Genomic DNA, 26,327 nt, shown 5'->3' on the forward strand with positions numbered 1-26,327 from the left:
AGTGTAGTCAGCGTGGGAGCCCCCGAGTCACGGACGCTGGTTCTTCCCCACGCGGTGCTGTGTTGTTGTTATATGGCTTTTGCTGTTTTCCCATGTGCTGTTTTTGGTCTGTTCCATCACATTTGGGGCTGTGGTTTCTTTTCAAGGGACCCTTATATTTTGATGAGCATGAAGGCATTTTTCTTGAATGTTCATACTTCAGCTAAAAATTATACATAGAGGGATGACTCAAACGGTGGTCTCTGATGAACCCCCCTTCTTTGATTGTTTAACACATTTTACTCTATTGAAATTTCATGGCAGTGCATACAATTTTAAAAATGCACTATTTTATAGTGTAGAAGCATGCATGAGCACACCAAAGGACATCCCTTTCCTCATCTGCAAAGTCTCATTCCCCACAGTGGGGCTTGTGCCCAAGGTGTCCTGGATCAGGGGAAAGACCATCCATGATCCTTTCTCTCTACTTCCAGGGACAGGCCACCTGCCTGTCCTCTCATGTGTGACTCAGGTCAGGGTAGGGCCCCCAGGTGTGCCTGAGTGGACGTGCATCGGGGCCTCTGGGTGCAGAAGGAACTGTGGGCAGGTGCCGCTGTGCGTTTGGGAACCCCATTCCCCCTCCCCTGCAATCTTTGCTTCCCAGGGGCTGTCCAGTCCTGCCTTCCTGGAACCAGGCAGGTGGCCACGTCCTTGCCTTGTGGGGAGGCTGGGGCGCTGACTCCCACTTCCTGTCCCCTGGCCTGGGCGAGTCTCATAGCAGCAGGAGAATCAGTTTGTTTCAGAAAGGGCGTGAATGATGGAAGCCTCGCTTTCTCACTGTCTGGCCACACTGGAGTTCTTTCTGGAACTGGAACTCTGCCAGGGACCCTGCAGCTGGAAAGTGATCTTGGTTGTTGTCGAATGTGAATGACATTGACGTATTAAATATGCTTACTTCATTGAGAAGCCTTCCACCCAGAATGTTCTGGATTTGGAGTATAGCAAATCTCTGCCCGGGTTTGTGTGCCATGCAGGTGGCACGAGAAGCTGATCACAGCTCAGCCCCACCTGCGAGTACTCGCAGAGACAGAGGGTCAGGTTAGGGGCAGCAAGCTGAGGACGGATGTCTCCAGTGCCACCCTGGGGGGAGGGCATGTCCCGCAAGCTGTGCAGCCCTTCACTTCTTCTAACTTATCCTCCTTCCCTCCTGCAGCTGTTGGAGTGCCCGGCTGCCCCCGGCCGCGCGGCAGTGACTTCAGGCGCCAGCTTGCTGCTGCTGGTGGCCATGAAATCGGCCAGTATGCGTGGCTCGTTGGAGCTCTCCTGTCCTCTCAGGGTTGTTTCTTGATTTCCTTAGCATGCAAATGTCCCTTAGCGCCACTCTGACCCACCGCCGTGCGACCTTCACATTGCTGGCTTTTTTTGGTGGGGACAGCTTTCTCTTTGCAGGAGAGTTCTCTCTTCTGCAGAAACCGGTGCGGGATGACCTGGAATTTTGGCCGAATGTACTTTTCATCAGATGGGTTGTAGCTGGGTCTCCGAGGAGAACAGCTGCTGTGTTTGAAATGGCTGATAGGTTCTAACGGATAGTCCTGTAGCAGAGGGTTGACAAACACAATTTCAGTGATTTTAAGGGTGCAGTTTAAATAAGGGATGGATTTAAATATTATGTGTGTTTTTTAATGAGTAAATGAGCAATGCAAAAGTGGGTAACTCAGAGGGGAGCCAGTGATTCCATCCAAGTCATCTGAGGAATGAAATTTCTGTGTAAATACCCGTTCAGTTGTGTGTGTGTACATGGGTGTCAGAGTTCTAGGGCTGTCATAGCAAGTGACCACAGACACCATGCTGTCACCATGCTGGAGACCTGAAACCCAACAGGACGGTGTTGACCAGTGCATTCCTCTTGGAGGCTCTGACCACCGGTCTGTTCCGAGCCTCTGTCCTCACACGGCGTTCTTCCAGTGTCCTTGTGTCCGTGTCCAATGGCACTCTTCTCACGGGGCCGGTGGTCCCTGGATCTAGGGCCCACCCTGTTCTCGTCTGACCTCATCTTTGTCACCTCTGTAAAGACCCTGTTTCCAGATGAGGTCACATTACGGGTGTTAGGGGCGAGGACTCAAGCTTCTCTGTCACGGGAGGGAATCCCCCCACCAGCGCTGCTCCGTGTGTGATGCACACCTGGTTTTGAAGCAGAAGCTGCACCTGGCATGGTTGTCCGCTCCCTGTGGGGGGTTGGGGGGGACCGTGAGCCGCTCTGCTGTCACTGGAGGTGCTCACTGCTGGTGTCCTGGAGCTCTGCAGAGAGGAGATGAGCTTGCCTGTGACCTTCACACCTTTGATGGGGATTTCACAGCTGTCACTCACTGTCTGTAAGGAGAAGCAGAGCGATCCGTGCCCCGTTAATGGAGCTCATTAGAATTGTGAACGATGTCGGCCATGTTGTCTGAGTGTCCACCTCACGTGCACGCTTCACGTTCACGGTGCACCCTCCCACCCCCCACCAACCGCAGACCCCCGGGACCGCCTCTTGGGTTTTCACTCTCTCCCCCTCAAAATCAAGAAAAAGAGAAAAGAAAGGAAACACAGCTGTCCAGTCTCCGCAGGAACATGTTGGACACCTGCCCTGAGCCGTGGTGCCCCTTGAGGACTGGGAGGTGGTGGACTATGGTGTCGTCGAGAGACTTCGAGCTTTAGAACAGGGTCAGTGCCCCGAGACTCTGTCTCTGTGACATCCCTGTGTTCTTCCTCTTCTCTCTCCTGCTGTGGGCCTTGCTGAACTGTGCAGAGAGCTCGGGCGGAAGGATCTGGAGCCTGGAGGAGCTCACACCGGGTAGCCGCCATGGTGGTAGTGCAGGGCAAGGGCCCAGGGGCTCCCCAGGACGAGACTCCACTGTCCCGTGGATTGAGGGGAAGATTTTTACAGTCAGTGGAGGTGAACTTAAGAATGTCCACAGACCTTTTCTCCTGTGATTATAAAACTAACTGCTCTTAGCTAATTTTCCAAGGAACTGTGGGAACAAAACGGGGAGAAAGGTGCCAGGCTGCCCCGTTCCTGGCTGCTGCTGTCCCATGTGGGTGGAGAGTTCTGTGGTCTCGGCTCCTGGCAGGAGCAAGGGCCTGCTGGCAGTGAGGTCCCTGCAGGCTGGCTATCCCTCCCCTGGTCTTGCTGTCGGCACCGCCAGCAGCTGTTTCCCAGCAGATACGTCTGTCTTGGGGTGGGAGGTGTTTCTCAGGAGCACATGGGTCTGAAATATTTTTTTTAATGAATGTTTGCTTAGTTGCTTAGAAACAAACCATGTGGTAAACACTTAGCCATATTTTTTGGGATACATGAAGTGCACTTGAGCTGTCAGCCCCTGAAACCCTTTCCAAATTAAATAAACTTAAAAAAATTTTTTGTCAGCTACCACTGCTCAACAGATGTTAGGGCTTACTTCTAAACACGTCCTCTTGTGCTGTTTAAAGTCCCGATGAAAAAAAATCTGTAAACTCTAATAAAAGTTGAGTAGTTTTGAAATCCAGCCTTTTAAGTGTTTTAACACAATTTTGCCATGTTACTTGTAACTGAGTGATTACGAGTACATGATAATTTTTTAATGAGGATTATCTGTAAACCTTGAGATTACGAGCAGCCTGCTGGTAGTTTGGTTTAAAAGATCAGGCACAAGTCCGGTCTTTTTCACGTTCTCAAATCCTTTCAAATCCGCCACTGGCCATGGAAACATCACTGACCTCTCGCTTCCTTCCCCCTGCTCTTCACTCTGTCCTCTCATACGTAAGCCACGTAGAGGGCCAGGTGATACTGCCCAGAATAGGGGAGGGATCCTGAAATTATCCCTAGAGCCACAAAGAAACCACGAAAAAGCACGTTCTAATTGTTTCGAACAAGGACAAGAAGGCTGTAAAGGAAGAATGAGGAGTCGTCATGTTTTTGGCATTGACAGAGCTGGCAGGACAAAATGTGTTTTTGAGTCGGTCATTTGGAACTCAGAACACATCTTCCCATGTTGTTACAATTAGGTCAACAAGAAACTGAGGGCGTGCTGAGAGCCGGGTACCTTCCAGAAAAGAGAAGAACCTTCTGTTGAGATAACTCTAGTTCAAGGCCGTGATTCACACCTGGCCGAAGGAGACTCTGTGAACGCTCGGAGGAGGGCTTGCTGGCTTCTGCCAGGAAGAGCGCCAGGTTCCCCCAGCGGCCCACAAATGCTCCCTCTGGCCAGGTGATGCAGAGCCCCCAAATAGCACGGTGCACGCTGTTGACACAGCTGTTGCTTTCCCAAGACCTCTCAGGACATCACACGTTGCTACAAAACCATTTCTTTAATGGGAAAAAGGAGATGAGGGTCCAGAAAGTTTCACCTTTGCAATTATAGGTCATTTTTTCCTGGAGAAATTTTAATACCAAAGGTGTGTTTTAGAGCTTCAAACGCGCGACCTCTGTATTGCAAATGGAAAAGTGGTCATTGGAGAGTCCCCTGGTCCGTTGCTGCATCTGTCCCTGTGTCTGGCCTTGATTCTGTCATCTTGTTGGCAGCTGGCTCCCGTCTCAGGCAGTCTGAATGGCAATAGAGCCGTCCACCACTGGTCCTGCAGCAGCTTGCTGTGATCTGGAAACCACAGGGTACACATGCATTGTGTCAGCCTAGAGTGTTGGTGACCACCTTCAAGGTGTTTACGTAGAAAAGCAGGGATTTATGTAACTTGTGTGTGGGGAGCAGCTAAGAGGAAGGATTTCGTCTAGGAAACCTTGCTGATCCAAGTAAGCTCCTGAGGAATGGTCTGTCCCGTTTCTTGCCTCAGTGGGCTTTGTGCTCAGCGAGGTCTCCCCACTTGGTGGCAGGCATTTCATTGGTGATCCTTAGTGTTCCCGGGAAATGGGGAGGAGAGTTGGCTATTTCCGTAGCTCCAGCAGAGGATCAGACATCTGTCTGGTTGCCTGGCTGCAGTCCCGTGCTCTTCTCTATCGTCACTGATGGGGGCTCGTAATGCAGAGCTCTTCCGTGACACGCAGACCCGCTGTCTGGCCTTGCGCCCTGAGGACCCGCCCTGGCAGTGCTCCGGGTACCGTTTGACCTCACCCCTGTGCTGCTGCTGCCAAATGGCTCTGACTTCCGTGGCCCCGCTCTGGCTGTGGACCTTGGGCTTCTCAGGCATGTTTTCCTTCTTGATTTTCAAGGACAGCAAACTTCGGAATGTTATGCATTTGTTTGGATCTGAAAGTATCAGCTCACAAAACTTTTTTTGCATCCCCCTCCCCACTGTTGTCTTAACTCACCACCCCTTCCTCCTGCTCAGGCTGCTTTACTGGTTCTAGGAAGTGGGAGACCTCAGATGCATGTGACCATGCCTTCGCTAGGTGAGAGGTTTTCTGTGGAAGGCAGCACAGAAAGGAAGAAATCCTGGGCTGAGGCCAGCCTTGGGGTGAAGAGAGGAGAGGATGAGGGGCACGCCATGCCTGGTGCAGAGGGGAGGGTGCAGGGAGAAAGGCGTGGGTTGGGAGAAACTCCCTGTGTGGCTGTGGGTCAGGGTGGAGAGACTGACATTCCGGAGGAGGCTGGGTATCATTTGAATGGATGGAGCTCACCTGGCAGGTATGGTTGATGAGAGATGCAGCGGTTGACATCATCTGCAGAAGATGTTACCTCATGGGAGACCATGCTTACTGGACCGAGAACTCCCAAGTGCCAACTCTCTTTTGGGGTCATGGGCTCCGAGGACCAGGACTTGGTGATGAGGGAGGTCAAAGTTAGCAGAAGTGAAACAGGCCAAGTGGCAGAACTACATGGGAGAATCCATGGTCAAATGAGAGTGCCCGGGTCTGTGACTGTGCAGGAGTCCCCTGTCTCCAGCCTGGGGGCAGGACGTCCGCAGGTACTAGCCGTACCAGCCTCACCGGATGAGAAGGCTCACCCAATCCTGTATGTGCGTGTGCATGCTTGCACACGTGTGGACCATGCAGATCTACCACTGATCCTGATCCTACGGATGACGGTTTCATAGCATCCACGTGAATTCTCTGGTGACTGACCCAGGCCAGAAGTAAAAGCCAGAGTCAACTTCAGTGTCGTGTTTCGTGCATCCTGGGTGGCTTCCTGGAGGCAGTGTGTTGGGAGACTGAGGGAGGGTCTAGTCTGGGCGGAATATGAAGTGTGATGAGTAGGCAGCAGAGGCCTGTGTTCTGCTCACATGGCTCCGTGGAGCAGCATGTATGGTCGTCATTTGTTACCCTTTTCCTGAGACCCATTTTTTCAAAGCTGTTTTGCTTATTTTAAAAAAAATAACATCAGGGACAAAAGAAGAAAACAGCACTTGCTCTTTGAGGGCTGCTTGAGTAGTGGATGGCGTGGAGAGAGCGGGGGAGTGGGGCTTGGCTCACAGACCCGACCAGCTCGCAGCGTGCTCTTGTCTCTCCCCAGGGTTGGGGGGGCGGGGAGCGGGCCTGGATTGGTGTGGGGGGACGTGGGGGGCATGTGGACGAACTGTCCAAAACCACGTGCTGTGTAACCACGTAGCCTGGCAGGGGGGCGGGCCAGCTGCTCTGTGTGTCTTCCTTGCAGTCCAGGGAAGAAAGAGGCCTTCTTGGGGCAGGGGGATGGCTAATGTAGACATGCTCTGACAGGAGTTGGGGGTCCGGCCTCTGACAGGATGTGGGGACAGGGAGGAGTCCTCGGACAACCTCTGGAGGTTGGAATGGATTCACATCCCAACAGAAGGAACTGCAGGAACCTGTTGACCTCCACACCCTCTACAGCCCCGTCAGGGGTTCTGGCTGCTCGTTAGTTCTGAGAAACACTGGCCGCAGAGTATGTTTGTGCTATCTGGGCCCTGGGCCCCGTGCCCTGGTGTGCCCTCCAGCTTGGGCAGGCGCCCGCCATGCACCAGGGAGCAATGCAAGCTGATCTTGTTCCAGAATGTTCCAGATGCAGGAGCTTCCTGCACCATGTGCAGGGTCAGGCTTAGCTGGAGAGGCAGTGACACACAGGCATGCATGCGCGTGCGCGCACACACCACACACACACACCCGTGAGGACACCCCAGGGGCAGTCCTGTCTCCTGCCAGCATTTTGCAGGCTCAGAGCTGTGCAGCTCACGCTCTGCGCTCCCCTCAGGTGTGCTCGCCAACCAAAGCTCCCTCTAGGATGGGGACAGAGACCTAGAGACAAAACCCAGATTCCTTCCAGTAAAGTAAATACACTGTTTCCACAGGACTGGAACAGTTACAGCGAGTCTCTAGAGGGAAGGTGGAAAACCATAATGTGCAGGCATTGGCATGAGAAATGCCAAAGGGGAGACTGGGTCCAGCAGCGCCTGCCCCGCTCGGGCTGTGACTGCCCACGAGCTGGAAGAGTCACTGCATTTTTAAACATTTGTAAAAGTAAATAAACCAACCAAGAGGCACCCAGGGGGAAAGAAGAATACGGCCCATGGTGCCTAAACTATTTATTACTTGGTCCTTTAGTGACAGTTCACAGACCCCATGCTACAGTGTGTAGAAACGGCATCAACTCGTTAAAATGGATAGGATTTTTTGGTTTCTCTGTAGGGTTGGATCTAACAGTGAGCAGCCTATTTTAATTTCTTAAAGCAGATACCTGATTTACACTCAGGGAATAGTGAGTGAGCAGTTGTTTTATTTATTTATTTATTTTTTGAGAGAGAGTGAGTGAGAGTGAGTTGGGGCAGAGAAGCAGAGGGGGAGAGAGAACCTCAAGCAGGGCTACCCGCTCAGCATGGAGCCCGATGTGGGGCTCTATCCGGTGACGCTGAGTTCATGACTGAGCTGAAATCAAGAGCTGGACACTTAGCTGGCTGAGCCACCCAGGCGCCCCATGAGTGAGCAATTCTGAAAGCCATTACTTTTCCATATTTGATTCTAGGTTTGCGTATTTAAAAATAAGAGTTTGTGCAACAGATTATTTTTTTAATGGAAAGTTACTTTCACGTGGGTTGCGCTAGTTGAGAACCATGAATCTGGGGACTGAGGGACCACTCGCCAGCATGCCAGTAGCTGCGTAACCCGGTGTCCAGCTTCTCTTTGGAGCTTGTGATCACGTGCCCACTATCATTCTGGCGCTGCGGCCCCGACACCTGGGTCAGGCCGCAGGCAGTGTCACTGGTTTGGGAAGCCTTGTCTCAGTATTCTGCGTGAGCCAGGTTCTTGGACCTCAGTTTGCAAAGCTCTTTGTAAGTTTACCTTTTTTGGTGCTTAAAATAAATGTGCAGAATACTAAATAAAACAACCATAAGTGTATTCTTTTCCCCCGAAGAAACTAGTCTGAGACTAAGTATATTTCGTCAAGTTCACCACACAAGTTATTTCAGGGATGGCAGTAGGTGCTGGAATGTTCAAGTCCAGCCACCGCCGTGGGCACTGGAATGTTTTCAATAAACAGTTCACTGATTTGGTTATGAATTAGATTTTACTGAGTGGGGGCCATCATTCTATGACTGTTTCCTCGAGAATGTAGTTCTGGGACTGCCCCCCCATCCACTCAGTGGGTTCTGGGGGTGGGTTCTGGGGGCAGGTTCTGCACCTACTCTCGGTACCCTCCCTATCCCCCCCACCCCATCCGACACCAGGCCTGGCTCTTCTTCTCCTGCCCGCTGCCCTTGAAAACAAGCTGCATTTGGGCAGAGCTTCTGCCTGGTTCCCTCTATTCCCAGCACCAGCACTCTGCATGGCACGGGGCAGGGCTTGCCAAACACGTGATTGGTGGTTCAGAAGGCCACGGTTAGGCGGACCCCAGTGCCATATTGGCAGGAAGCACTTGGGAAAGGCTCACAGGTAGCAGCTCTCTTGCCTGTGCTGGGAAGAGCCGGATGGTGTCACCGGAGTGCAGATCAGATGCATTCTACCCCTTTGCTGGTGTGGAAGCCTGGCTGGTGGTGAGGAGCACACCGCGGGCTTGGGTAGGTTTGGAGAGGCTGTTAGCAGAGATTTGAGAACCTTCTCCGTGGAGCGGTTTAAGAAGCACTGTGGAAGCCTTGCTATCTCATGAGCTGTTTTGACTTGGTCTCCTGGATCTTCCAGAACATGGGGAATTAGGACCAAATATTAGGCAAACTCTTGGTTTTCATGTAGGAATGGGGGCAGTGTTTTTTGCTTTCTGGTTGCATCCTCCTAGATGTGCTCCCATATCACTGCCTTTGCAAGTGGAGACTCTCCCGCTAAGTGTGGGTTTGCATTTGGAAATCGCAAAATCGTCCTTGTAATGGAGCAGTCTCTAGTTGATTTCTGCCAGGTGCTTGTGACGTTTAAGGACCCTATGGGGAGCTGATGTGGGCCAGCTCCTGCCTGCTCACCTTGGTCACTTGAGTCAGGTGCTGTGATTACCTGAGTTCTCACATGAGGAAATGAATGCACCAGGAGGCACAGGTACCATCGAGGTTTGGGCCCGGGGTTGACGTTGGTGGGTGTGAGCCCAGGACTTACCCTTGGCAGGCGGGGCTGTGTCTTCCCCTTCACTGCTGCCTGGAAGCACCACCACCCAGAATCACAACTTGACAGATCATTAGCTGGGCTCCAGGCACTTGGAAGGACCTTGGGCGGTCATGCGGTCTGAGTGTGGGCTCTGCTGCTGACTGCAGGGGTCTTGAGCCCTGGAACAGCTGCCAAGTTATTAGGGAGAATACTGAGTTCTGTGGGAGAGTATAAGTGAGCTTTGAGGCTTTGGGTTCTAGCTTCGCAGAACAGTATTAACAGGAAAATCCTGAGTGTATGGAAGCATGAGGAAGCCTTGGCTCCTAATCCCAGAGGTGGGACCCACACTGAGAGGCCTGGGTGGGAAGCCATTCGCATGCAGAGGTCTCTTTCTGGACGGCGTTCCCCTTATTTCAGGGGGGACCCCTGGACACCTTTGGGCTCTGTGGCCTCCCTGCCAGCCTGCCTTCTGGCGTTGATGACAACACAGAGGATATGTTATTCTTTGCAGTTGCTCTATTAGAGATAATTTTGGGGGGGATAATAGTATTTGAAGCAATTTTTGGGGGTTGGGGAACTCGTGAAACTTAACGAGAGTGATATTGAGTCTATCAGTGGATGTTGAAAATTGAAGATTGGCTTGGATAAATCAGTCTACGTACCTGCCCAGAGTTGCTGGGTTTATTTTAGTCTTAAAAAGAGATGATTTGGGGGCACCTGGGTGGCTCAGAAGGTTAAGCGTCTTCCTTGGACTCAGGTCATGATCCCAGAGTCCTGGGATCGAGTCCCGCATCGGGCTCCCTACTCAGCGGGAAGCCACTTCCCCTCTGCCTTCCGCTCTGCCTGCTTGTGCACGCATGCTCTCTCTCTCTCTCTCTCTCTCTCTCTCTCTCTCTCTCTCTCTCTCCCCCTCCCTGTCTCTCAAACAAATAAAATATTTAATAAAAAAATGATTTGGAGGAGAGAACTCTCAGTAGGATTTATGTATTAAACTGCTGATTTGCGTATTCCTCAGTAAGATGTGAAGAAATCCTGACTATTGAGCAACAAGCCACTTCCTTGGATGTTTCATTTTCCAGCTTCTGTTTGAGCAGCCGTTTCCTCCGACAGGCCTCTGGGACATCACAGTGCTCTCCACGGGCCATGCTCAGTGCTCGGGAGAGGCAGCCCCAAAGCTCTTTTGGGAACAGGGCCTGAGGCTCTCGGGTTCCAGTGTTTTGTCTGCCTTTCTGTCCAGCTGGTTTTTGGTTTTGTTGGCTGGATGTCAGGAAACCTGAACTGCATGAGTGACACTTTAAATATATATATATATCAGCCTGTTTGCTATTTCAAGGTACCCTTCCACGAAATAGGTCCACAAGTGTGGAAGTAAAAGGAATGGCTGGACTTTCATAACTTCGTGTTGCATTAATGAAAGAGCTGCTCTCCTTCCATGGAATTGTTCAGACAGGGGCCCCCCGAGTTGTGGTAAGCACTAAACGCACCATGACATCCCCAAGTTAGTGCGTGAACCGATTACTATTGCCCCACTGACCGACACACAGAAAGCTGCCCCCATACACGTGCCTGGCTTGTCAGCCTTGAGAACATGGGGCACATCCTGTAGCCAGGTACTTGTCTGCATAGATTGTGGCTGGATTTCAGGTGCAGACACTCACAGGACAGGGGTTTTCAAAAGTCAAGTTCAAAGCGGCCACTCTGCTAACATTCCAGAAGGTGGGTTTCTGCGTTTACGTAGGAGTTTACCTGACGAGGCCAAATCCACGTGTTCTTGGTCTCATTCAGTGCATCACTTACTTGGTTCATTGTCACCTATAATTCACTCACCAAACCAGTTATCTGAATTTAAAAATGCTCAAATCAACCATTTTTAAAAGCCTTGAAGCCTCGCTGGAGGAAAGTTCTTTTGAGTAGCTTCGAAACCCTGCTGCCTGATAAGAAACCCCACTGTTGGTGGCAGGAGCAGTTTCCACCAGGGCCTCTGTTTTCTCTCCTTTAAAGTGGTTGAGAGTGTGTGTCACTGTTTCCTGGAACATCGTGTAGTCTTTTGATCTGCAGATTCAGATCTCTCTGCATTTCTGGAAAATTCCTTTGTATTTTCTCTCTCAAGAGGCTTGTCATTCTTCGGGGGAGTTTGTTGTCAGCGACCCTGTTTACCCCCCACCTTGTCAGCCTCATCTGTCGTCCTGTCCACTAACTCCTGCCTCGGGTTTGTCTCCATCTTTCTTATCTCACCAGCTGTTTATTTCAAGCTGTCCCTCTGTGTCAGACTCTCAGCTTGGAGCACTGTCTCTTCTGTTCCTGTTTTTCAAATTTTATTCATTTGTTCCAGAAGGTCGCTGTGGTTCTCCTTTCTTGGGGTTTGCACTTCATCTCCTATCTGAGATTCTCATCACTGGCATTCTTGTTGTTTGGAAAGGTGTTCTTACATTGCATTAGAGAGGAAAGCGCTTGTAAGGGATTTCCTTCTGCTTTTTGAGTTTTGTTTTCTTCTCCGTTGGCTCCTGTGTTCTTCGTGTGCTCCCTTCCTCTCTCCCTTCTTGCCTCTTACCGCTGCATCAGCACGCGGTGTCCTTACCATTTCTCTGCAGCATACCTCCTCTGTGGGCATCTGCCCACACCTTCTCTCTGACAAGACTGCTGCTGTCTTGACTCTGCTCTGGGGTCCCTCCGGGGTCGGCCACCAACACTGGCTGGGGCCACCAAGGAGGCTCCTCTCACTCATCCTGAGTCCAGTACAGGCTGTGGAGAGCCCCCTGCCATCTGGTTTCCTGCAGGAGGCGATAGCCATGGTCTTGAGTGTCCTGGAGCAGAGGGCTGGACTGCTCCGCTCACACTGCTGTTCTCCAGCCCCCAGTCATGCACGCAGATTCCCTGCAGGGATGTGCTTGCGACATAGGACCTGAGGCTGGATGTTCTTTTCCTGGAGAATGACTGTCCAAATGCATCATCATGCCCTACCCATCCCTGTCCTCTGCCCTCTGAGGGAACCACCCCCAAACCACAGGGATCTGCTTTTTGTCACGGGCTGGGTTCTGTTTCTCTTGTGAATTTGAGAATGCCCAAGTATGGGGTTCCCTTCATTTATGGGGTGGGGGTTGGAATACAGACTGTCATTCCCCATTCTGGCATTTTCTTTGCCTCCAGGGGGTCGAGGATAAGGCTCTGCTGCCTCTACCCTCTCTCCCTTTGCCCTTTGGGGGCTGTTGTTAACCCCAGGGGGTGTGATTAGGGGCCCCGTCCAGTCCTGGAGTCTTCTTTTTATCCAAAGCCCACTGTGTTTGAGGATTTAGTCTGTGAAGTTTAATTCCTTTTCTCAGTGGATGATCAATTTTCTTCCTCCTGCTATTTACTTTCCCTCCTTTGTTTTATTAGGAATAAAGGAAAGGAAATTGAATTATAATGAAGTTTGTATCTGCCATCTTAACCTGGAACTTTGACTTCTCTCCCGATCTTTGTTATTTTACTTCGATCTGGGTGAAATGAACTCATTAGAGTCCTCGGGCTGCTGGAGAAAATAGCATGTTGAACCCTCATCTCACCGAGTCGTAACCCTGAGTGCTTCATCCATGGGAGCACTTCGAGGTCGCTGCACATTAATCCTCTTCGCTGGTACAGTCTTACAGCTGTTACTGTTCCGGTTGGGGTTTAAAAAAAATTGGCAAAGGAGATGAAGTCTGACTCTGTTAAATTTTGTAAACTAATACATTACCGATGAGACTTTTTTCCCAGTGAAAAAAATAGTATGTGGTTCAAAATTCCTTTTAAATGTCACAATACAGAACTTCTCCAAAACCTCTTTATTAATAAGTTATCAACTTTGGTATTTTTGTCAGACTTAAAAGGGCAAAATTCAAAAGTTTCTGGCACATTCACAATTAATTTTTTTATATTCTCCTAGGGAGAAATGAATTCATAGTTTTTTTTTCAATGTATCCCTCTCATTCCACTTGCCTTAAATAATTAGAAAACAATAACATTTGCAGATACTCTGTTTTATCTAGTGGTTATGTGGAGCAGAACATTTTGGGCAAATGTTAGAAGGGTTCTCATGGCCAGCATTGTGCAGGGAGCGTAGGAGGCCCAGTCCCTGATGTATGTCCTCGCCTGAGCCACGGCTCGTGATCGCTGCCCGGTTCCTGGGCCGGCTTGCCCCCACGGAAAGGAGCGGGCCCAGCCACAGCTTCATCAGCTGCTAGGATAGCGCCCCTCCCCTCTTACAGAAAAAGGAAATAATATGCTGTACAAATGCAAATTGAAACTCAAAAATAATTTTTATTCTTTGCCAGAGCATGAAAAAGTAAAGATGAAAATCCACAGTTAAAAAAAAAAAGGAGACAGGGCGCCTGGGTGGCTCAGTGGGTTAGGCTGCTGCCTTCGGCTCAGGTCATGATCTCAGGGTCCTGGGATCGAGTCCCGCGTCGGGCTCTCTGCTCAGCAGGGAGCCTGCTTCCCTCTCTCTCTCTCTCTCTGCCTGCCTCTCTGTCTACTTGTGATCTCTCTCTGTCAAATAAATGAGTAAAATCTTAAAAAAAAAAAAAAAGGAGAAAAAATGATAAGCAGGTTTCTTTTTAGTGATGATTTTGGAGCTGTGAGCAGAGCAAGGAAGAGGCTGGGTTCTCAGTCGGCCCCATGGGTGCTAGGAACTTCCCCGAAGGCTGTGAGGCTCATCTGTGGACAGGGCGGCGTCTTGTGCACCTGTCCCAGCAGAGTCCCCTTGGGAGAAAGGAGGGCAGGGATCCGTGGGCACATCTGGGTTTGGGTCTCCTTCCTGCAGCGTGCTGGTGAGGGGGTTTCGGTCAGCGCCTGACCTCTTCCTCCCCAGGAGATGGGGATGTCGGTGACGATGTTTGCCTCACCCTGTATCATGAGCAACAGCAGAGAGCATGTGGGGAGAACAGTGCTTTGTGAGCTCTCAAGGGTTCTAGGTCTGTTATTGGCCTTGCCTTCTCTTGCTCAGAGAAATGTTAACGATACATTAGTAGTTTTCAGTCCTATTCGCCAAAACAATAGAAACAGAAATGTCAAACATCTGTTGCAGTGCTCACTCCCAAGAAAGCTTTTTTCAAAGGAAAATCAATTTGCTTTTTTCCCCCTTAAAGCAGAATGACAACACAGATGAGTGCTTAGCCCTCCGTGTGGGGATCGCCGTCCACAGTGGGTAGATCCCACCGACTGTGAGCCATGACAAGGAACGCACTTATTCTACTTAATCCAGCATCCCGACTTTAGAACTGGTTCCCAGGAGTGAGACCGAGACTCAGGATAGTAACCTCGACACCTTTAGAGTGTCTGATTACAGTTGGATGGTCAGAGACATTCTCCAGTCTTTCTGGAAGCTCCTTAGAAACCAGAACTGTCTTATCCTTCCCGGGTGTGCCGTTCACAACACCTGCATGTCAGCGTCCCTGTTCTCGTTAGGCGCACCCAGGTCTGCCTTTTACCCGTTTTGGGGGGAGAAATGAAGACTTCAGCTCCCTTCAGAATGCAAGCTCAAGTGCACACAAAGGTCAACAGGGGAGTTTCCTGGGAAGCCGGAAAACTTGCCTTTGGCTAAACTAGAAGTTGCACGTGAGGCTGAGTTCAGGCAGCAGAGCAGCCTATCTGTCTGTCTGTCTGCTGAGTGCCGAGTGTGATGCTGTTCCCCTCTGCTGGCCTCAGCGTGTCTTTGGAAGGACATAAGCTGAGAGGGACATCCGTTTTCCATTCCCACAGGGATGTCATCCCGGGCTCTGGGCCCTGGTGCTAGGGTCGAGCCAGCGGGCCTGCAACTGCATGTGGGCCCCGTGGCCCTGGGGTCGGCACACCCCTGCCTGCTGTGCCCACTGTACCCCTGTACACAGGTGTGCTGGGCCAGCCAGTGCTGACGGTTTCCAAGACGAGGTCAGGTGTGGGGACACTTTCTAAAAGTAAAATCATCCCAGTAGTAATTTAATATTATGTAATAATAGCTGGCAGAGAAGGTTGAACGCCATTCATGTAACAAATTTACATGTTGGCCACGGGGAAGACTGGGCACTATGTGCTAGGAACACAAAGTCAGGGAGAATAGACCTGCAGGAAAACCATTGGAAATTGGATTATAAAATAGGCATCAAAAAAACCCTACATGAGGGGCGCCTGGGTGGCTCAGTGGGTTAAGCCGCTGCCTTCGGCTCAGGTCATGATCTCGGGGTCCTGGGATCGAGTCCCGCATCGGGCTCTCTGCTCGGCGGGGAGCCTGCTTCCCTCTCTCTCTCTCTCTCTCTCTGCCTGCCTCTCTGTCTACTTGTGATCTCTCTCTGTCAAATAAATAAATAAAATCTTTAAAAAAAAAAAAAAAAAACCCTACATGAAAAGTGCGGTTGGATGCAGAGTTTGGTGGTGTCCTCTTAAATCTAAGGTAGGCAAAGACCTAATGCTTGGGATGGACTGGACGCTTGCTTTGAAGTCATGAGCCATGGCCCCCACTGAAGCCAGGCCAGCTTGGCGCTTCACAGGCTGTCCTCCTGAGGCTCTCCCCTTTGCATTTCTAAACTGCAGAAAACGAATTTTAAAGTCGTATTTTATTTACGTGCCAGACCATGTTTCTTCAGGACCCAGCAGCCCCATTCCAGTGGAGCCTGCTGGTGGTCAGTGGGAGTTTATTTATATATAACTCTTCTTAATCTCTTTCTTTCTTCTCACACCCTGGATGCTTCAGTACCTGGCCAAATTTTATTTAATTATTAAATCTTTGGGGTTCTTGGCAAATCCATAGGTCTATTTAATTTTTTACCTGTTGTGTGTATAGTACCAGAAAAATCACATAAGCCAATTATAGGTGTCTAGTATTAGTAATTGTAAGATATTGAAAAGACATGCTAATTATATACCTTGAGGGGAAATGTAAAGTGATTTTAGAATTGGGAGGGGCCTTTAGCGGTGGGAGAAAGGATCACCCCTCCTTTTAGAGGTGATGTAAATTAGGTCTGGATCCTTTGCTGAGGTTACAGAGCTGGAGATTGTAGAGGAGTAAGAAAAGAGGTCGTTGCTAACCTTCCTTGAGTTGAATACTGTGATTGAACCATCTGGAAGCAGAACTTGCCAGTAAGGCTCCACAAATATGCTAGAAAGGAAGAAAGTGAAAGAATGGTGGTTAAATTCATCCAGCACGGTCTGTGGGTAGGACATGCGAGGTGGAGGTGCTGAGCCCTATGCCATCCCGTTCCTGGAAGGCTGGGTGCTGATGCCTGCCCACTGGGCTCTTGCTCCCTGGAGGGGGACGGGGGGAATGCTGCTGGTTTGGGAGATCGGGTGGCCCCAGGGACCGGCTCCATTGCTCGCCTCCTGCTTGGAGGCCACCCGGACCGGTAAGGAATCAGGTGTGTGTGGCCATTGTGCCCAGGGCAGGTTTGTGTGCCCTCCGGTGCTGGCGCATCAGGGAGCTGCTGGGCCAGCTGGCAGGGACCCAGGGTCCCAGGGCGATGAAGAAGGGCGGGGGCTCTGGGTCAGATCTGCGCGGTGGTGCGGAACTTGCAGATTGTGGATTGCCGTGGGGGTGGGCCTGCGGCGGAGGCGGGTGTGGGGCCGCCAGGAAACTCCTGCAGAAGCCTGGATGATTTAACAGATACCGACAGTCAGGATGGAAAGAGTAAAGGGGGTTTCAAAATGTTCTGGGGATAAGCTAGGTAGAGAGAGAGAAAGTGCGTGTGTGTGTGTGTGTGTGTGTGTGTGCGCGTGTGCGTGCGCGCGCGCGCGCGCATGTGAGCTCACTCTAGGAGGGTCTTGAGGACCAAGACTGGATACCACTGTATTAGTTTGCTCGGGCTGCTGTAACCGAGGGCTACCAACAGGGGGCGCTCCAAACAACGCAGATTGATTCTCCCACCATTCCTGAGGCCAGAAATCAGATCTCAGTGTGGGTAGGGTTGATTCCCCCTGAGCCTGTGGGAGTGGATCTCTTCCAGTCCTGTCTCAGGCTTCTCGCGGTTTGGGGGTATCTTCGGTGTTTCTTGGCGAATAAAGCTCCTGCATCCATCTTTACCAAAATTTCCCTTGTCCAGGGACTCCAGTCCCTGGATAAGGGGCCCATCCTACGCTAGTATGAGCTCATCTTAACTAATCACGTCTGCAGTGAATTTATTAGCACATAAGATCCTTTTCTGATGTATTGGGCGTGAGGACCTCAGCATATGAATTTGGTGGGGAGGGGACCCAGTTCCGCCCATAACAGAGGTAACGGTAGGCCACTGCATGAAATTAACATTGCTCTTTTAGGATGTGATAATTAGCAACTTAACAGATTGAGGAACACTTAACGATTACTGGGGTTTTTTAAATACCTGCTGGAACAACAGGGTTCCCACAGCCTCCCGAGGGCCCCAGACCTCAGCCCTTCCCTCCGTTTTCCTGAGCACAGGCAAGACTGTGTTGCTGAAAGGACATTTGTGAGGTGCTACCCAGACCAGTCCCTGCCACCAGAGGGCCCAGCAGTTGTGACATGTGAACTGCCTTGAAATCACTTAGAGCACCAGTATTTCATTTCCTACGACGTGAGAGCTCTAAGTTCCACATCAGATCTCTCGATGGACGTGATCTGAAGTGCTGTGCTCCCTCGGCTTCTCTGTAGTGGCCATCACCCTAACTCAGGCGCTGAGATCGACCCATCGGGAGTCAGAGGGAGGAATCGTGAGCTTGTACACAGATTCCCGTGGCTTTTCCCTTGTCCCCCTCAGTGTGACCCGTCAGATCTCTACAAACAGGATGTGAGGGGAAAGGTTTTTCCCAAAGTAAAGAACAGATTTCCCATCTGACATTGGTTTTTCGTGAGAAGTTGAATTCGATTCATTCTCGCCAAGACATAGAAGGTTTCCAGCATCTCTCTCTCTCTCTTTTGAAGATTTTATTTATTTATTTGAGAGAGAGAGATCACAAGTAGGCAGAGAGGTAGGCAGGGAGCAGGCTCCCTGCTGAGCAGAGAGCCCGATGCGGGGCTCGATCCCAGGACCCCGGGACCATGACCTGAGCGGAAGGCAGAGGCTTAACCCATTGAGCCACCCAGGTGCCCCAAGCATCTCTCTTTTTTAAAGATTTCAAAAATGTGGAAGTGATCTGATTTCTGTTGCAATAGCGATATAAGGAGGCTTATACATTAAGTGTATCTTTTATAAAAGCAAGTGATAACTCTTGGCAGAAATTTTGAATAGCACTAGTAATCCTTGCGAGTGATTGCTGCCCTTCGGGTGGGGCAGGGGCCCCATTTTATAGAGGGGGACACTGGGGTAGAGAGAGTTGAATAAGGACAGCGAAGTCCCTGGGGTGGCGTGTTGTGGCCCCGGGATCTGCACAGAGTGCTGGCCTGGCCTTGGAGTCTTGTGGCTGCGTCCCCATGGGGGCATGGGGACTCTGCTGGGCGCCCAAGGTTTCCTAGCTCATTTTACAATCGTGGCAGCCCAGCAGGGACAGAGTGCTGTACTTTTCTCCTTATACGGAGTCTGTGATTGGGGACCATAGGTCATCTGCCCGTCTTCCTACAAGTGCAGAAAGTGGGCCGAGCTTGTCCAGATCCAGCAAGCAAACATGCCCGTCTCTGTGCTCTGCCCGCAGTCTTTGATAGTGGCCTTGCGGGGATGGGGGGGGGGAGCAGAAGGAACATCGGTCTGTGCTGTTGGAACGTTGGAGAGTTGTCTTTGGTTTTTGTTACTGAGCAGACTGAGCAGCAGATAGAGCGCGTGTGTTTTGCGGGCCCAGGAAGGAGAAGAGAGTGGGGGCGTGCATCTACATATGTGCAGATGTGGGCCTGCTTCAAAAGGTTGGTCCCCCGGCTGGCCTGCCACTGTGCACATAGCAGGTGCCTGTCCGGAGCTGTCGGGGAGGCCCAGGAGATAGAGGGCCCACTTGCATCCTCCGGGGCTGGTGGGGACGCTCTGCCCGTGTGGTTCTCTGGGAAGTGGTCGTCCGGGGCTCAGGTGGTGTTTCTGGAAGGCATCTGTGCCAAGGACAGAATGAGAGCAGGTGCTGATGCATTCCTTTCTCAGAAATAATTCAGAATCCTGGTGAGGACTGAAAGCCCAGAATCTCGAAAGTGCTTTGTCTTTGGAGGTGGCTGAGGGAACCAGAAGTGGACATCCTTCCCACGTCCAGGAGAAGCCTGGTGGGGTGGTCTGGGGTGCCACGAGGAGGTGCACAGGACAGTTGCGTGTCCCTCCCCAGCTAGGCGTGTGCGGGACTGAGATGAGGAGGGCCAGCCCCCCTTCCCGTGAGCACACACACACACACAGCATCCCAGCAGGGTCCCTGGTGGTTTCTCGCTAACATGGCGTGCTCTCTAACCCCCCCTCACCAGCCAGCTGCCCCGCTCTGTCTCGACTTGTGCGAGAGGCCATCCGTAGTTCTGTCTAACACGTGTGTGCTAGTCGAGCGTCCTCCCCGTGCTCGTGCCCCGTGAATACGGAAACACCATTCCCATGATGTTCTGTGTTTTCCTTTCAAAAACTGGGTTTCTCTTGAGGAGAATACAGGTTCTCAGCCCTTGAATTTATCAAAATGTTGTAGATTAGGCACCTGTTGAACATGAAAAATTCGTTTTAGTTTTGCGAACCCAACAAGAGAATGCTAATTCCTGTGCTGTTTCTGAACTCTGCATCAATGTGTTCCCAGGGAGAGCGAATTCCCGAATTTACAAACAAAGGCTACAATCAGATGCTTCCCTTCTCAGCCACAGGTGACCCCGGCATTGCCTGGGAGGCTGTGGACACAGGTCCTTAATGACAAATACTTAAAATCTGAGTTCAGTACTTCTTTTAAAATCCAGTGGTTGCTGGTCCTAAATACTGAGAGTTGCCTCCTGGGCGACAGCCTAGGGTGTATTTTTCCACAAGCGAAGCCCACGTCTGTTTGCCCTCCTCACACTCTGTCTTTCCTCTGTAACGAGATGTTTTGTGTGTGGCAGGTGGCAGGTTCAAGAAAGAGATCGTTGTTGATGGACAGAGCTACCTGCTGCTGATTAGAGATGAAGGGGGCCCCCCAGAGGCGCAGGTGAGTACTACAAGCAAAAAAATGGTAAGCAGCCTCTCACCTTTGCTCCCTTGTTAAGGTTCTGGTTCAACAGGTGATTCTGAAATCTGTCAGGTGTGTGCAAGAAAGGTGACTAGAGCCCCCACGAACACGTTCTGTCTAATAAACTAATTCTGTTGCTCCTTCAGACACAATCCTGGAGGGAAGTTAGGTCTGTGTGGCTGGTTTTCACTTTGTGTTTTTAAGATGGAGGGAACAGCAGAATTTGCGCTGATTTGTTGACTGTTGATGTGACATCTGGAAATGTCCATAGTACTCTACCATTCTCTGTCTGCGGTTTATTCCCTAGAGCAGCAGGATGATTGAGAAAGTTGCTGGTCTAAAGTCTGGAAATCCAATGGGGGCTGCCATGCTGCTTTCCGGCCTTCTTGGTGTAGGGTAACTCTACTGAAAACCAGTGTGCGATATGGTGTGGTTTCCTTGGAGGTTCTCAAGGCTGGGCATCCTGGAGATCAAAAAGCTTAGATGTGGAAAACTTTTCCTTGGTTTACTCAATCTCCAGTTTATTATTTTATTTTATTATTTTACTTATGTAATAATTTACTAGCCAAGCACATATTACGACCTGAATCCAGTCAGCAGCGAGCAAACGCCTGCCCTGTGTGGGTTCGCTCCTGTCATCCTTGAGACGCCCCAGGGAGCATGCTCTTAGGAATCCTGTCTTCACGGAGGACCCTGATGCCTCCGTGGAGGGGCACAGACCGGGGGATGGAACCAGAATCCCCCAGAGATCTCTGTCTTGGCCTCTGGCCATGAGACTGTGTTGACCAGTCCTTTCTTCTAGCTGTACTTTGTTCAGGAGCCTTCTTTAGCCCAGAAGCGTACCCTAGTTAAAGATTTCTACCGTGGGGGGATATCAACAAAAAGCCTTTCAAAATTAAGGACAGGATTTTGTACAAAATTAGGCAGAGTATGTTTGAATATCCGGGGCTGGGGGACATATCTGTTTTCCCGTTACCCTTCTCAGGCACATGGAAGCCTGATCTTTGTTTTCATTGTTCCAGAATAGTTCATGCACCTCACCTAAGAGAACAGCTTCATGAACAGGATTGTAAGGCTTCTTTGTGGCTACTAGTGTCCTCTTAGGTTTGTGGAAAACCTGCCGGTTCACCGGCTTTTTGTGTGTGGCAGTTGGTGGGAGCAGCCATTGGGATGGGTGAGGGCTGGCTATGGAGTGCTCACCACCTGCTGGGTGCTGGGGCAGCCCGGCCATGGCCACGGGAGAGTGGGATGTGGCTTGCTTTTCCTCTGCACGGGGGCTCACACAGCCTTGCTCCAGTCCTGGAGGACCACGAGAGCTCTCCGGGTGCTTGTGCTCGTGCGTGTGGGGAAGCTTCACTGCACTTCTCGGAAGAGAAAGGGAAAACATACCTTGAGGTGGAGAAAGGGGAAAGGAGAAGCCCCTGGTCCCCTGGGTCCTGGGCCCTTTGCAGGGGCATCAGGCCTGTCCCAGGATTCATTCTTAACAAGATCCTGGTCTCATTTAATTCTGCTGTTATCATTTGGACTTCGTCTTTACTTAAATTTTATCATGTAGAATTTTCACTTATAGCTGAATCATTTTTCTGTTGTAAGTCACAGCTTACCCCACAAAAAAATTCCCCCAGATATATCAGAGCTGATGCCTAGGCCGGTAAAAGCTTACCTAGGAACTGTGGCTTCGCAGAGAAAGTAAACAGGATTAATATTATTTTTCATTTTCATGTAGAAAGAGCAGGGTCTTAGGTGGCAAATTGGCCTGCTCTGGATTCTGCTGTTGCAACCATGTGTGCCGCTGGGGGTGCTGAGCCTCCAGGGCCCCCGTTCACTAGGCTCCAACCTTACGAGTGGTTTAAGTACTGAGTGGGCCAGTACATGCCTGGCTGTAGTCACTTGCCCCGAGTAGAAGTGATGGAGGCTTCACCTGGATGCAGGTAAAACAGGAACAAAACGGCAAGAGTCAGGCTGTTGTGGGATTTTAATGTTTTTCCCTGATTTTTGCTCATTTTGTTGATTAGCTTTGTGTATTTCTCTAACCATGGTTTATCATATCCTCAGAGGGGGCTTTCAGAATTCACTGGCAGGGGTGCCTGGCTGACTCATTTGGTGGAACACACGACTCTTGATCTTGGGGTTGTGAGTTCAAGCCCCACGTTGGGTATAGAGATTACTTAAAAAAAAAAAAAAAAAGGATTCAGTGGCAGCTGATATTTTCAGTAGAAGGACCTCTTCTTGTGAGAAGGAGTGGGCCACAGCCTGGGTAGAGGATTTCTGAGAGGCCACGGGAGCCCGGAGAGGAGGCCCCCCCGCCCCATCTCAGAGGGGTCCAGCCAGGCTCCTGGAGGTCCTGCGGAAGGGAGTTGGCGTGAAACAAAGCTCCAGCATCACTGTCAGCACCTGTCTTCCGATGTAGGGAAGGTTCTTCTGTGAGCCTGGGTTTGCCTTGTGTTTGTGGGACTGTGGCTGGCTAGATCGGGGGCAGAGGGTAGATGTGCATGTGCAGGTTGTGTTTCTGGGAGTCCGGAGTGGCCTGGGTGGGAAGGGGGCGAAGGTCCACTTCCAGATGTGTCACGAGGAGGATGTTAGTGACACCAGAGCCACGTGTTACAGCCGAAGTCAGGCATCCATTGGACTTGGCCTGTGTGAGGGGACTGCCCGCCACGCACCCTGTCCTCCCGAAGACGCCGTCCCCACCCTTCCTCTCCGACAGACAGCCTTGTCACTCAGCTTCCCTTCTCTCTGCCCTCTTTTCTCCCTAGTTTGCCATGTGGGTGGACGCTGTGATATTTGTCTTCAGCTTAGAGGATGAGATAAGCTTCCAGACCGTTTACCACTACTACAGTCGGATGGCCAACTATCGGAACACGAGCGAGATCCCTCTGGTTCTGGTGGGGACCCAGGGTGAGTGCCGCCCACGCGCAGCTTGGGGGTGAGGGACCCCGGCAGTTGAACAGTGAGTGGACTCAGGGCCTGTGGTTTTGGCGTGGAGGAGTTTGAAAATGGTGTAAAGAAGAAATAATTTCCTCCTGAAGGCTTTTTCTGTGAGAATCCAGGAAACTGAAATTGTCCCATTTCCTGATTTGATTCTATGGAGAAATCACTCGGTCAGCACCTTCAGAGCAAAATCCTTTCCAAGTGCTTTCGAGAAAACAAAATCTATTTTCTCTTCCTGTCATGGGATCTCTTAATTCTTTTGGGTATGTCAGATAGTTGATAAGCAATTTAAAAGCGTTGATTTTTAACTTTTGGTACATCTTTAAAATACTACTGATTTCTTATACGCAGCAGAGTTTTGTTTTATTTTGCTCTCTTTGTTAATGTGTTATGACCTTTGTGTAATTTTTCACCTGGAAGGTACCTCAGTGTCTGGAATTACCTGTAAGAGTGCGTTTCTTGTCTTCCGCTAGGCCACTTAACACTTGGCCTCTTGCAAAGTGACAGCCCTGAAGTGTCCTTGTTCTGGATCAGATTCACTGATGGGCTGATGTCCACCATCTGGGTCTTAAGGCCACATAGAATGTTTTTAAAAATTAGATGCGGGTTGACTTTAAAGCTGCTTTGTCAGCAGTACGGTAACTTAAAAATGATCACGTCAAGACAAACTGGATTATGCCTTCATTTTGTCGTTGTTGCTGTTCATGTGCTATGTGTGTTAATTCCTTTAGAACGTCCACATCGGGTCTGCCTTTCTATGCCCTGATGTGAGACTTTTGTAAACGAGAAACTGGCTGTGTGGCAGCAGGGACAGACGGCCAGCTGTGTGCATGGTACGGGGTCTCGTGTGCCAAGAGGGAGCTCAGGTGGGGAAGCAGCTGCCCTGCCACGGAGCGGCGTGGACCAGCCCCAGCGTGGGCGGGTGTGTCTCATGAGAACAGAAGTGGCATGGGATCCACGGAAAGCATCATCTCCGTGTGTTAGATACAAAATGTTCGAGTCGGGTTGTCGTGGGGAGCACCCCCGCCCTCTTTTAGGGAATGTGTAATGGCCAGGGGTCTCAGGACTGAAGCCTGGGAGTTAGTGCCGGGTGGATTCCACCTACAACCAGATGGGGAAGAGGTTCTTTGTGCCCAGGGCGCCCTCTAGTGGTCGCCGGGAAACCAGGGCGGGCCCTTGGGAAGCCCTGGGTTCTTGCTCTAATTCACCGAACGGCCTGTTGGAATGGGGCCTCCTGAAAATTCTGTGTTTTGTGGTGGGTGGCAGGATCTCCAGCAGGTCTGCTGAGAGCTGCCCTGAGGCTGGAGCGAGTCCTGCGGGCCAGCCCAGGGCATTTCTGAGCAAAGTCAGACACTGGGTGCAACCGTCCCCCCGCGGCTGTCTGAGTTCAGGGCTTTGTGTCTTTGACTCACAAAGCCTTTTTTCTGTGGACTCACTGTGCTGGGCTCAGGGACTTCCTTGGTCTGGGCAGGGAGATGATACGTGATCCACTTGTGGTCATGTCGTCTTAGACAACCGTGGTTTCGGTAGTAGAGGGTGGAGTGTCTGGTCCTGGGTGTGGGGGCTGGCCAGCCCTGGCATTAGAGCATCCTGGCTCCGTGACCTGGACTGCTCCCTGCCCGGACTCTGGCTGGGCTGCAGTGCAGGAGCTCCTGTGAGGCTCCTGAAGCACCCGCGGGCACGTGAATGTACTACAAGCAGTCACTTCGTTCTCTTTGTTAGATCCCGACAGACAGCTTTACTAGGTCGTGGCTAGGGTTCCAGAAACACGCCTCTCTCTTCCCTTCCCTGGAGATGAGCGTTGCTCTCTGTGTCCTACCACAGCTGCGGGAAGGCAGAACCATGCCTCCCCCCAGGATGGCCCACGTGTTTGTAGAGGAAGCCTGTGGAAGGCTCCATAAGACTCCGGGAAGCCCCAGTGTGGTCCCCGAGGGGAAGAACCCACCCCTTTTTCTTCCTGCTGGTCTTCTCAGCATTTGTGTGGAAAGGCCTCAGACGAGTGAGCACCTGAGCCAGGGAGCCTGGCTGGAGGGTGGATGCTGGCAGTCTCCTCACGTTCACATTTGTCTGTGGGGCTTTGTTCATACGTCAGCACTGCCCCATCCCGAATGAACAGGACATGTTACCAAGTAGGGACGTTCCTCACCTGAGGGGTCCTCTTGGTCAGACCTCTCATTTCCAGAGTGCCCTAGAAACCCCTGTGGCAAGAGGGTAGAGTGAGTGTAGGCTTCTAGATGGTTCTGCTCTTAGGTACTTGTTCACTGCTTGCAGCCTTGCTTTCTGTGAAGCCTGCGTATGCCTGGTACTTTTGCGTGGGCTTCATGGGATGCTGGAGGTAGAAGGTGGGTCAGGTCATAGATGGGGGACCCTGAGCTTTCCCCCACGCTAGGTGTTTGGGGTTGGAGGCCTTATCTAAGGGCAGGAGGAGTGTCTCTGCAAGACTGTGTGTTCTCTCCGGGTACAGTCAGGGAGGTGTGCGAGGGTCCGCAAGTGGACAGGATACTTGTGAATGAGGCAGTTACGTGATGTTTGTTAAGCTCATTCTTTTTTAAAGGCTGCAGATGATACCGATTTAAGGGAGGGGCACAAGCTGTGAACAGGTGCAGGGTTACAGGTGGAATGAGAGATGGCGCTGGTATAGCCCTCACTGATGTGTGGTGCAGGTACAACATGGCCACGGAGGAGATGTGTTGCTGCCCCTGGGAAGTCCAGATGAGACAGTGGGGCAGGCCTCTTGCTGAGGAAGGAGGGCTGCGGGACTGTTGGGGACCCCAGGTCAGGATAAGCTGGATTGATTCAATGGCATGTGTTTTCCACATTACACCAGAGCATTGAAAAATAACAGATTCTGACCTGAAAACTACCGTTTTCTTAAAAGATGCATGCACCAGGGCGCCTGGGTAGCTCAGTGGATTAAAGCCTCTGCCTTCGGCTCAGGTCATGATCTTGGGATCCTGGGATCGAGCCCCGC

The 26,327-nt window shown here is 51.1% G+C and overlaps 1 protein-coding gene across 2 annotated transcripts in view; it reads left to right on the top strand.

Annotated features, from left to right (window-relative positions):
* Positions 1-26,327, top strand: part of LOC111157513 (ArfGAP with GTPase domain, ankyrin repeat and PH domain 1) — a 556,692-nt gene that overhangs the window by 181,874 nt on the left and 348,491 nt on the right. For both annotated transcript variants that reach the window (XM_022519024.1, XM_022519112.1), the window contains exons 4-5: positions 20,319-20,404; positions 23,182-23,323. In XM_022519024.1, coding sequence (XP_022374732.1) covers positions 20,319-20,404; positions 23,182-23,323 — 228 coding nt within the window. The remainder of the gene's footprint in view (positions 1-20,318; positions 20,405-23,181; positions 23,324-26,327) is intronic.

The sequence above is a fragment of the Enhydra lutris genome, unplaced genomic scaffold, assembly GCF_002288905.1.
Source record: "Enhydra lutris kenyoni isolate GAN:26980312 unplaced genomic scaffold, ASM228890v2 scaffoldscaffold1, whole genome shotgun sequence".
In the NCBI taxonomy this organism is placed as follows: Eukaryota; Metazoa; Chordata; class Mammalia; order Carnivora; family Mustelidae; genus Enhydra; species Enhydra lutris.